This window comes from Penaeus japonicus, unplaced genomic scaffold (genome assembly GCF_977035675.1).
Source record: "Penaeus japonicus unplaced genomic scaffold, GWHDUDI00000001_assembly GWHDUDI00000039, whole genome shotgun sequence".
Classification (NCBI taxonomy): Eukaryota; Metazoa; Arthropoda; class Malacostraca; order Decapoda; family Penaeidae; genus Penaeus; species Penaeus japonicus.
Window position 1 is genome coordinate 11,297,493 of NW_028234441.1, and position 12,500 is coordinate 11,309,992.

At 37.6% G+C, this 12,500-nt stretch overlaps 2 protein-coding genes across 3 annotated transcripts in view; one reads left to right on the forward strand and one right to left on the reverse strand.

Moving 5' to 3' along the window:
• The window catches only part of Cul1 (cullin 1), a 25,150-nt gene extending 20,948 nt beyond the window's left edge, over positions 1 to 4,202 (forward strand). The window contains exons 17-18 of the mRNA XM_043034228.2: positions 340 to 510; positions 648 to 4,202. Coding sequence (XP_042890162.1) covers positions 340 to 510; positions 648 to 728 — 252 coding nt within the window. The 3' untranslated portion in view covers positions 729 to 4,202. The remainder of the gene's footprint in view (positions 1 to 339; positions 511 to 647) is intronic.
• Positions 4,203 to 4,593: 391 nt separating this feature from the next.
• The window catches only part of LOC122265101 (uncharacterized), a 15,872-nt gene continuing 7,965 nt past the window's right edge, over positions 4,594 to 12,500 (reverse strand). The window contains exons 5-10 of one of the 2 annotated variants that reach the window (XM_043034230.2): positions 11,721 to 11,955; positions 11,300 to 11,438; positions 10,851 to 11,037; positions 9,951 to 10,174; positions 9,581 to 9,772; positions 4,594 to 9,366 (exon numbers count right to left, since the gene is read on the reverse strand). In XM_043034230.2, coding sequence (XP_042890164.1) covers positions 9,215 to 9,366; positions 9,581 to 9,772; positions 9,951 to 10,174; positions 10,851 to 11,037; positions 11,300 to 11,438; positions 11,721 to 11,955 — 1,129 coding nt within the window. In that variant the 3' untranslated portion in view covers positions 4,594 to 9,214. Of the gene's footprint in view, positions 9,367 to 9,580; positions 9,773 to 9,950; positions 10,175 to 10,850; positions 11,038 to 11,299; positions 11,460 to 11,720; positions 11,956 to 12,500 lie in introns of both variants that reach the window. The other variant, XM_043034229.2, reaches the window with a different exon arrangement.

Below are 12,500 nucleotides of genomic sequence, written 5' to 3' on the forward strand. Positions count from 1 at the left end.
CCTCCTCCTCCTCCTCCTCCTCCTCCTCCTCCTCCTCCTCCTCCTCCTCCTCCTCCTCCTCCTCCTCCTCCTCTTCTTCTTCCTTCTCCTCCTCTTCCTTCTCCTCTTCTTCCTTCTCCTCTTCCTTCTCCTCTTCCTCTTCCTCCTCCTCTTCCTCTTCCTCCTCCTCTTCCTCTACCTCATCCTCATCCCCCCCTCCTTTTCTTACTTTTCCCATTTTTCTACTACCCTGGTTTTACTTCCACCCATATCTTGTCTCCTCTTCTCTGAAGTCCGTATCCCTCTCCTCTCCTACTTCCCTTCCCTTCCTCCTAAAACAGCACGTTCCTCCCTCCACAGATTGAGCAAGAGCTAACCCACAAACACATCGAGGAGGACCGCAAGCTCCTCATCCAGGCTGCCATTGTGCGCATCATGAAGATGAGGAAGGTGTGCAAACATCAGCAGCTTCTTATGGAAGTCCTTAATCAGCTGACTCCGAGGTTCAAGCCTCGAGTCCCAACTATAAAGGTGAGGCTCTTCCCAGTGAAGGACTTAGTTGTCTTTATCATGGAAATGCTCATAAGGATGCTTGGAATTATGTTTTGGTGTAAGGTCCTTTCTGTGAAAAATGCTATATCACTACCATAATGCCAAATATCTTGCAGCGTTGCATTGACATCCTGATTGAGAAGGAGTACTTGGAGAGAATAGACGGCCAGAAGGACACCTACAGCTATCTTGCGTAAAACTGGAGGCCGCAGCATAGCAAGAGGAATTGACACATTGCTGAGCACAGCGCAAATATCTGCTGTGCACAGCCCAACCTGCCGTAGCTCTCAAAGAGAAAATGATAACCGTAATCTGAGCCTCGCGATACACTCATGCTAAGGCTTGCATTTTGCTGACTGGATCACTCGTATTGCATGTCATCCCTGCTCATTTAGCCCTTCTGTAAGTGTGGGCTCAACACGTCACAGCCCAGCCAGACTGCTTCTACATACCCTCCCAGTTTAGATTGTATTTTTATCACACAAGTATTAGAGCCATCCATCTCAGTTAAGACTTTTTTGTACATTTTCATCGTCCAATGATAGCTATAATGATAATGAAGTGATGTGATGGTATTTAAGAAGTACTAGGATTATAGAAGTACTTATCATCATGGTCATCATTATTGACTATAAACATTGTTGTGATGATTGCCTATATTTCTGATTATTGTTGTTGTTTTTATTTATTGTTGTTTTTATTATTATTATTATTATTATTATTATTATTATTATTATTATTATTATTATCATTATTATCATCTTTATTCTTATTCTTATTGATATTGATATTTTTATTATCATCATTATCATTATTAATAATGCTGTTATTATTGTGAGCATTATTATTATTGTTAATGTTATTATTGATATGAATAATAATGTTATCATAATTATTGTTATTATTATTAATTCTTAATTATTGATTATTATTATTATAATACTTGACTTTAGGATAAGTTCATAGTCGCCATATCATAATATACATTCTAGAAAGTGATTCACATGTGATCAAACCAGCAAATGTCAAGCATTAGGAAATACTTAAAAATATTATCTGTCTTTGTGTTGTGAACTGGAAAGTGAGTTAACAAGAATGCGATTCTCGTCTATACTAAGTCCAAGATACGGATACTCACTGCGACCCAAGGACGCACCCGGGTGTTTGCTTACTCTTCAAAAGAAAAGATAAAAAAAGAAAATACATAAAAAAATGTTCCAGTGTCAAGCTTTGAGATTTGTACATTCTATTGTAGCCAAGTGGCTTCTCCTTGCTGCTTAATGTCTGAGCATTTTTTTAAAATTTCCTTTTCACAATTCTCCATTTTGTTTTGCCCCCCCCCCCCACCCCTTTCTTTGAGTCTTTCATGTCTTCACTAGGGGATAAAAAGTTAGAGATCCAACTCTCTGTAGGATTTTAGGGCATTGGACCAAGATTGATCTGTCGTCTGTCAGTCACAGCAGATCGATGCAGGATTCCACACATTTTCCTGTCATCGGTGTCCTTATTTTAAACTAATATTGCCTTTTTTTTTTTTTCTTTCTTTTTTTAATACTTTTCTGTGCAGAGGGATCTCTAAAAAAAGGTGTGCATTGACTGGGTGTTGCTCTCCCTTTACAAGCTGTACCCTGACAATGCAGTGTGATATTTTAGCTATCCTGTGCCACGGATCACGACCTGACCTTCTACCACTTCATATGCTCTTTCTGTGATCTGCTGAAGGAGGTGGCCTGGCGTCTAGCATTTATAGAATGCTCTGTATTCTCCAGGGCATGTTAGGTAGAAGCAAACGAAAACAAAGCAAGGAAAATGATTGTCTATATATATTGTTTGAGTTACCCATCTAAATGGAAAATTAAAAAAAAAATGTATAGCCTGATTGTCTACAGACAGTTTTACTTCTCAACCCTAATTGTTGAATTGTCCCGGAATTTAACAAATAAAATGTAATTAAATTAATCTTTGTTTCTTGCTACATTTTTGTCATTATGTATGAGCTTTTTATGAAAATAGTATTTATTGAATGAAAACAGTTACCATTAATTGAGGGTAACTTGACTGACTTATCAGGTACCGTAGAGATATTACATCTACAGTAATCCACTTGTATTGCAACAAAGTTGCAGCAAATAGCAAGTTTTACACTTCTCAAAAATGTCTATATAGGCAGTACATTGTCCACTGTTTCAGGGAAATATGTTCAAATTACAAGCATTTTTTTGCAAGTTAAAGAATTGTTCTCACTGCACTAAGTAAATGTTTGGGGGGTTTTTAAGTAATTATTGGCACTGTCAACATGTAACTACTGGTTTAACCCACTTAGTCTTTCAGATAAGCAAAATTAGGTTCTCCTTTATCATTACCCCTTTTTTGATAAACATAATAACTGATTTGTTGGTCATTAACACTGTTGAATAGGTGTAAAAATACCATTATAATTCCTTCTGTTTACCTTTTTTTAATACATAAGTATTAAAGGTTAAAATGACGGATTCATTTTTGTAGTGTATGTTGGTGTGTCATGAGTGACAACACTAAGCACTCCATATACCAATACCTTTTGGGGCTGTGGCAAGCAATCACTTCAGTATATATTATATATTAGAATGCTTGCATGACATATATATATCATGTAATGCTATTACAAGCCGTCTATAAATATCAAAATGATAATTTGAAAAATATCTGTAGGACACCTTCTGTATGGAAGAAGTTAGTATACCAATTTTGTACCTTTCTTGAGATACAATGCATTTTTTTCCTTCATCCATGTATTTTTTCTTGGCTTTAGTATCTTCTGTAGTGGCACGTCCAGTGCCATTCTCTGGGCACTATTTAAGGTTCTCATAATCACATCAGTTAGGGAGAAGTTCGCATTGCCAGGATATAGGGGCAAAAATTTTCTTTCAATTGCAGATTTTACATGTAGAAGTGTAACCTCTTGGTTGTGTTGTAGGAAGAATTTGCTACCTATGGACAAAATATTAACCCTCTTCCATACCTGAGGACAGTTTAGTGCCTCCTGCTACACGTGGGCTCACCCATGAGAGCTGTGTACAGGAATGTTTCACATTTCCTGCTCATGGACTTTTTACCCAGTTCTGCCACCATCCAAGGGCATGGGGGCTGCTTTATGTTAGGTTTGTGATGTATTTAGCCTCTTATTTTCTGTAGGTACATATTCAGTGGGGGTCTATGTTTCATTTCGTTGTGCGAGGGATTTTATGTGGTTTACTGGTATATCACCCCCTCAGCTCTCTGTTTACAGGTATTTTAAACTTGTAATGATGAAAAAAAAGTGAAGTGTTACCGAGTGAGATTGTGTTTGATCTTGTGTACATAATGGTGTTTGCCGAAGATTAAAAAAAGGGCAGTTTTTGACACTGTACCATCCTGATGTTGCTAAATGTGAAAGCACTAATATGATATCCACTATATATATATATAGGATATGTTCTTGCAGCAACTTCACATGGTACTCTATGCAGATGGCTCCATTGTATCAAGTCAAGAATTTATAACGCAGGTCGTGAGAGAAGGAGCATCATTGCTGTAAATACTGTAGAGTTTTTATGTAAACCTTAATGCTATAGTACCAACATTTTTTTTTTTTGTTCTAGGATACCATTTTCTGTTGGCTTACGGGATAGAATAAATTATTTGATGTTTAAGGTGTTTTGTTTTATTTTTTTATTCTTTCCTAAATCTAACAGTTTTACTCAGTCTCTCTATGGGTTTTGTGGTATACATTGTACAGGTAAAATGGAGGCTGAAGTTGTACACTGAATATGTATCAGTATATTTATAGATTTTTTTATATTTAAAATGAGTTGGAAATATTCTGGTTGCATGATTGTCTAGTATCAACAAGAAAAAAAAAGAAAAAACTGGAAGAAAAGAGGACAACCAGCCAAATAAAATTAAATGAATTGGATTTATTGCAAGGCACTTCTATTTGTAATCTTTGTACAAATAACACAATACAGGATGATATGAACTGACCCCTAACAAACAAAAGATCTTGGAAGGCGTGTGACATGTATGCTTGAAAGTAAACAAAAATTTTCCCCAGGTTGACATTTTATTATACTATGTACAAGAGAGGATGGAGATAAAGAGAAGAGAAAGAATCCTCAGTGAAATAGTAACTAAAGTAAATAATTAAATAAAAAAAAAGATGGTCCTCAGGTGCATTTGGGTCAGGTACGTTTTTTCAAAGAACTACAATGAGCAAATATGCAGGTACTCTATCACAATCAAGAGACAGGTGTGAGAGAAGCATGTAGCAAATATGTTCCTACTCTGCCTTGGTCATCTGCTTCTTGACTTGTTTCATCAAATTAAAAGGTCATTTAGTAATTTTTGTTCAGTGGTACATAAAGATAAAACAAAAAAGATACATATACACTTAGTTTACCGAAGTAGGATTAGAATAGCTCAGTAACACAACCAACCTTTAGTTTTGCAACTGATTTGGAGAGCCTACCTGTAAATGCCATATTCACCTAAATATATCTGCTATTTACATTACTGTGGGTTTTCATTTAATTAATTGTTATCCGGTTCTGGCTTGAAACTGCTTATCAACATTGTACATAATTCAGCCTTGATCTAGCATCAAACAACAAGGGTATGAGGAATAAAGATAGTTTCATAGTCTTCCAAAGAACAACTAAGACAACAAAGAAAGAAAAAAGGAATGAAAAGTTCACACAAATTGGAAGTATAAACATTTACTTGATATACAATTTTTCAGAAGTGAAATGTTTCACTTAAAAGCAAAATGAATTGTAACACACTGAAGACCGGTGAATTAAGTTTGGTGGAAATTATGACTCATACACATTTAGATAATAATAATGATGATAATAATCATAATGATAATAATAATAATAACAACATTAGTAATAATAATAATCACTTCAGGACGGATAACAAACATTTACAAACATGAATTGGATAATGTGATGAGACGATTGCTGCATGGCAGGTGTGGAATGCAGGGATACACACAAATGGGAAACTGGAAATTGGTATGTAATAAAAGAAGGCATGTTCCAACAGCAATAGAGAGACCAGCTGCAAAGCACAACCAACCACTTCAGCTTAGTAATCAGTGTGAAGCTTTGGCTTTGGAGTACTGTTTGGCAAATAGGAGCTGTAACAGATAATGTCATGATCAGTACTGTGTTGTGCAAGACAGTAGCCATCCAATGCTGTTGGATAATAATTAAGTTACAAACTGGCATTTGAGGTAAAGTTAACTTTTTTCAAAAACTGTTGGTCTACTGCAACTTCTGTTTCAAAACCAGTTGGTCTACAGCCAGTATCTTTTTACGATTTTTTGTTTAAATCTATGTACAATATCTCCACAATTCCTACAATAAAATAATGTTGAACATGTAAGCAGATGTCTATGAAGAGTGCACATATGCTAAATAAATACCATTATAGCAGAAGATCCCAATGATGAACTTAACAGTATTACAAGGTCCTCAAACTACAATCTGTCCATAAATATGAAGCTAATTACATACCTTGCACTGGCTCAAATTCAACTAGTGATAAGAACATGGCCGGTGCAAAAATAAGATGGACTTAAACTACAGTAACCCAAACCTGGAAGACAATGATTTCCCACAGATTACTGGTGGCAAAATTTTGATGCTCAAAGTAGCCTGAAAGAATATTCACATTCTTGTATGAATTGAGTTTTTTTTTATTTTTCCTTTTTTTTATTTTTTATTTTTTTAAAATCACTTACATTATATATAACCAGCTCCCTGAGGCTACTCTTTCTCTGAATCACAGGCTCTATAGTAATACCATGTTAAATGTGACTTTCCTTTTATCAACTCTACATTACAACACATATACAACAGTAATTCTGGAGCCTAGTTGCAGTTACTGCAACAGATATACACCAGATCTGTGCCTTCATCATTGCAACATAAATATGTGAAAAACAAAAACACAAAAACAAAAAAATAAACAAATGAAAATCTGAATCCCTTGTCATCTTAGAAATAAAATTTCTATTTTTTTCTCCAATCTCCTTATGCAACTGCAAATGAATGACAAGAGAAAGAATGATCTCATGAGCCATGGTTTATAACTTGCTGAACCTCCCATGGAATGGGGCATGCAAAGCCCACAGCTACTGCATTTCAATGAATGATCAATTCAAATATTTCACACCACAATTTACAGTTTCCAATAAATGAGACAACTGATGGGCCAATAATGATGTGAAAAGAACCTTCTGAATTTTACTTTCAAGATTGTCAAAACTTTTTCCTCTGCATTTTTGTAATAGGGAAGAGACCTGGAAAACTCATTCCTTGAGTGCTCATATAGTGTTGTCATACTGTGTTCAGTCTTTAGGGAGCAGGTAAATGAACTTTCAATGTACATTGCAACAGGTTCTGAAATTTTGTTTCCTTTCAGTGAATTCTATCCATCCTGGATGAACAAGCTTTTCCCCATGAATCATGCTACTCATACAATGCAACAATAGTAATTAATTAATTCACATGAAGAGCATCCCCCCATGATCAAGCCAAACGTCCATCTATTTCTAGTACTGTATCAAAACTGTAACTGATTATCTTAGGCAAAGCTTTATAATGATCCATAAAAAAAGTTGCATAATCACATTGAAAGAGGAGTCTGTGTTTCATTCAGGACGTGTTTCAGAGATTGATCCTATGGTACCAGCAAGTTGTTCGGAATGTAAGTTGCTTTGAACCTTGTCTCTTGCTACTGCCAATAACCATTTAGTTACAGCGTCCATGAGACAAAGGCCCTGCAGTTCCTTTACAGGAAAACCTTTTTATGCCATAGAAAAAAGCAGGGTCTCTGCAAACATAGCATTTTCTTTTCTTAGGGCTGGACGAATTAGAGACCAGAGATGTGACGTATGAAAAAATACTGCAATTGCAGCTTGGTACCCATTTATGGTTAACAGGATAGATCCCCTGTTTAAATGATGTGACTTTCAGGGCAATAGAAACAAGTGTCAAGGGTGCACTAATGTGATATAACAATGATAAGATGCAATACACCTGATGTAACAATTTTAGAAACAGCACAACAGATAAAAGTGCATTTCAATACATTTATGCATCACGTTGAAATTCATGTCACTGGGGTACAACATTGGAATAAGTTTTCCATTGGTATAAAAAGGTGAAGTCATCCTAGCAGCAGCATGGCTGCCAAAACTCGCTGTTAAAAGAAATGCCTGAAGTTCTCCACAATGGGATAGGGAACGCTACAATACTGTCCATGTGGTATACAATACTCTACATTAAAGCTTGTCTGTGAATGTAGTTTTCAAACCACAAATATGCCCATGGCATGATGTGGAAGTATTCCAACCATTTCATAACAATATTTGTAGGTCTTCCTCCCTTCTCTTAAAAAAAAAAAAGTTTGTTCTTTGTGAAAAGCCACCTAGTAATCATGACCAGTGATCACTAGTTTATTTCAGTATGACAAAAAATCTAATATAAAAATATATTAAGAAACTTTGTATTTACAAGAGAACACTACCGTAAACAACAGGGTAATCTTTGTGCTAAGCATTGCTTGACTTGCACTTCCAGTATCTAGCCTGCCCCTTCTCCCACCCCAACAAGTACAGGGACTCTGTGTTGGAAACACAAAGTTTGTTTGGGCTAAAGTGATCTATTTTCTGGCTGTGCTACATATATATATATATTTTTTTTTTTTTGTAGTATTTTTTTATATGTATATTTTTTAAGAAATGTGATTTTAATATTTTCTCTCTATATAGGCCCCTTGTAACCATAAACTGAAAGAAAGGATGACTACATCCCACTGATATGAAGTCATGACGTTTCTTATTTTTGAGAAACTGAAAAGCAAATATTCTCCTTTTCCTCACAACTAGAACTGTGCCACTTGCACACTTTGTTCCTGTAATTTCCAAACAGGCATTTATTTCCCACACATTTCCTTGTGACAAGTAGGAAGAACTTCCTCTTTTTTCCCAAAATGTTTCCATTCACTGGTTTCACTACTGGATAAATAAAGAAGAAAAAGAAGATAAAGAAAAACAGGAATCTCCATTCCATTTGTTCCAATAAATAAAAAGAGAAGTCTACCGAAAAGAAGAACCAAAACCTGAACGAGTCCTGCCCTTGTCCAAGCGCAGTGTATTCCGCCTGCGACGCTCTTCCGACTTCTACTCTCACTTATTGACAAGTGTGTATGCTGCCTTTCCTTTGGAGGCTTGCCCTGCCCTCCCACTAGCTCGGACAATCTCTATCACTGTGAAAGTTTGGCGTAGGCACCGGTACCCTTGAGAGAATAGCGTTGTTTAGGTCTTCCTATGAGCAGAACCTGATGTTGGAGGTAGTGAGTGGGTGCTTGGTGGCTGTCTATCACTTTCTTTTTCATTCCTTCGCTTGAGGAATGCAGGCACTATCCTCACCTCTGAGGTTGAGCTTCAGAAAGACATGGGAAATATTGGCAGTCTTTTTTCACAATTTTATACTGCATCATCTTTGTGACCATATCTCTTACTGTTACACACTAGAATCCCCTAAGAGACACATAATTACGCATCACCCAAGTGCACTTGGGCATCCCAGGAGGAAGAGCTTGAGACTTTGAGATGAGACCCCAGATGCGATGCAACCTAGCGCCTGTCACAGGATCAGAGACGCGAGTAGAAGAGCAAGTATGGGGTGATGATGGTGGTCCTCATCATGTCGCTCACTTCTGCTGCACTTACAAGCTTGATCTTCTCGTCATCACACTCAAGCCATAGACTCTCTCTCTCACTGCCTTTGCCATCCTCCTCCATGTCTGGAATGGTCAATAAAACCAATGAACAAATCAAATGCCATGGCAATGTCCTACAGTCTTTTTCTCTTACTTCTTCATACATTAAACCTAAGAAATCTGGGATTAATCTGACATTTAAACTAAAATGATGACAAAAAAGAAAAAAAACATTCAAACACTCCTTATTTCCAAATGTCAACTGCCTTGGGAGGCAAGACTTATGTCCTCAACATACCCATGTGGCCATTCAGTCCTGACAGAGGACGTATGTGGTCGAGCTGCAGACCACAACACTTGATCCACTGACATTCAACTTTGGTGCTGCTTACTGGCTGTGAAAAAACTGGTTGAGAAGGCGGTACAACCTGCTGCTCTGGACATCTTGATGAGTCTAGTGCACTCAGACGCACAAAAGACAGGTAGTGTCCTGGTGGAAGAAGACAAAATGTTTTATATTTCAAACATGCCCTTCTCATTCTCAATGCAGTATGACCTTACTGAAAACAATTCAAGGTATACATACATCACAAACTAGAACTCTTCACAAAAAAATAAATGACATTAGATGAGACTGTCAGAGAGTCTTTTGAGCCCACAGTTCTGACCTGAGGAGAGGGTGGCGCCTAGATGGCAGACCACTGCCGTCAAGTGGTATGGCAGGTGGCCTGAACTAAGCTTGCTGCTGGAACTGGGCTTGGAGCCTTTGTCGTCTCTGGCCAGCTCCATAAGGGCCTGCTTCTTGATCTGCTCCGTGAGGCAACCCCGACAGAAGCAGGACAGCTCTAGGGGTGCTGGCATGGCCTCACTGCACTTGGCGGTAAACATGTTCCTGTAGTGAGAGAGGAACTGGTTATGGAAGCAGTCCAGGCACCTCCTTGTCCTCTAGCAATGTTTCTAACTTTATCTTTGTGCTTTTCTATTATCAAATTTTTTTTTGCCCTTCTCATTATGTAAAGAACTCTTTATCATGACTAACTCTGGTATGTAACTAACATTTTTTATATGAATAGCTTCTTGTTCCAGTTAGCAGTTGAACATTTTAATGAAAATGCTTTCTCCTGTTGTTTTAAAAAGTATCTTTTTCCTTACAGAAAAATATCACTTCATCTACATGTACTTTACCTATATGATAGTTCGTAGCTCTTAACTAAAGTTCTTTTCTAGGACTCTAGGACTAGTAGATGAAATAACCACCTGCATTACAAAGTGTCTCCAACCACATGAATTTTTGAAATTTATTTTCAAAAATTTAAAACTAAACACTAAAATCTCTTGCAGGGTACACAAGAAAACTGAAGCCATACATATCAAAGCACATCTTCATTATCTTCTTTATTCTTGCTCTTTAAAAGACAAAATTTTCTAAGAATTCTATGAACCCTCCCTTTTCATATAAAAGAAATAATTAATTCAGAAGATTTCTTGATCATTGCATGCACTAAAAATAGCAGAGTCTGTGGGCAAGTTGTGCATCTTCTTGCTTGCATTCCCCTAGCTCTCCCCACCTGTGGTAGGAACTAAAGCGCTTGACGTGGATCACAAGGTGGTGTGGCAGCTGGGAGTAGTGGACTGAGCGTCGTGCCTCGTTATGGTGGAAACAGTGGTCGCACCAGTACTTGTTATTGTCGCGTAGGCATTCCTCCTCACACAGGGCTGACATAAACACCTGGGGTTCGCTCACGTTCTCATCCTCTGTGTCAGAAAATTTATATAATACATAGAATCCTACAGTTTTTACGTGTAGCTTATGGCATAGTAAAAAACTGTACCTATGAGTGATGGGAAAAACAAGCCAAAACAAAACAAGAAAACACATATTTGTACATGCCTTTTTCTAGTAAAGAGGACAATGAGAACAGACTGAGCAAACATATGCAAAACAAACCCAAAGATGACACTTACTTGAAAAGAGCATCATTATATCCCAAAGTAAAAGCACTCTGTTAAGACTCACCATCAAAGTCAGCCTTGGTCTTGACAGGAACACAGACCTCAAGGAAGTTCTCTTCACGCCCTGTCACCTGTTCACACTCGGAACAACACGTCTCAAGGCACATTCGGCCTACAAATTTTGAGCCCACGACATCGACAGCCTGCGGAGAGGAAGAACATAACTGTTTCAAATAAGACTGAATGTTTCTATGGGGGTCGTTTCCATTGTTTTTCCCCACTCTGTTGATAATGTTCAATAAAAGGATATCATCATTAATTCATGTTAATAAAGCTTGAAATAAAGGAGGAACTTCATATTTCTAGATTACAAAAATAACACAAGGGTATGGATAGTGATACAGAATACTTAAAAAAAATGAAAAACATTCACAATAGTACTACACCAAAAGACAAGGCACTAGACCTCCTCTGCCTCCTCTCACCTTGCTGGAGTCCTCCTCTATTGCCTGAATTCTTTCCGACCTGCGGCGCAATCTCTTGGGCTCTGGGAATCCCGTCTCCTCCTCCTGCTCCATCTTGGACGCCTCTGGCCCTAGCACACCGTTGGGTTTGCCCTGACGCAGATCCTGAGGCAGGTGGCACAGCTGGTCCAGGAGGCAGTGCAGCAGCTCATGGGCGTCTTGCTGCCGGTTCCCCTCAAACATTGGGTTTACCACTCTGAGGACGGCACAAAGGAGGTTGTGTATGTAAGTGTTATAAATATAAATTTTTATGTGAGAAGAAAACACTCTATCTTTTAGTCACTGCATGCACTGCTGAGGATGTTTTCATATTTCATTAGCATGCTTTTCAATTTGAAAGTATATAAAATTCATTGGAAGTGATATGGCAGTCTTTCTAATGTGCCTGAAGCTGTAGGGAGAGGCTGACTGGCACAGAATTGAGAAAACAACAATAATACTAATACTGACTGCAACTGCATATCAAGCAGCATAAGGTAAATACATGTTTTTTTTGCATGCTTCCATCATGTGTGATTGATTCTCTAGCTGCACCAGGGAGGTAAAGAAATGGATAACATTTCTCAAAGGTAAAAAATGTTTAAATATCAATATTGTGTAAAAATAATTCTTAATGCTTGAATATACAAGATTGTGAAAACATAGTTGCTAAATATCATATAGATGATTTAGAAGACCAGTGCATATAGTAGTCCATTCAGGCACAATCTCTGCTCCCACCTGATGAGTTAAGTGCCAGCC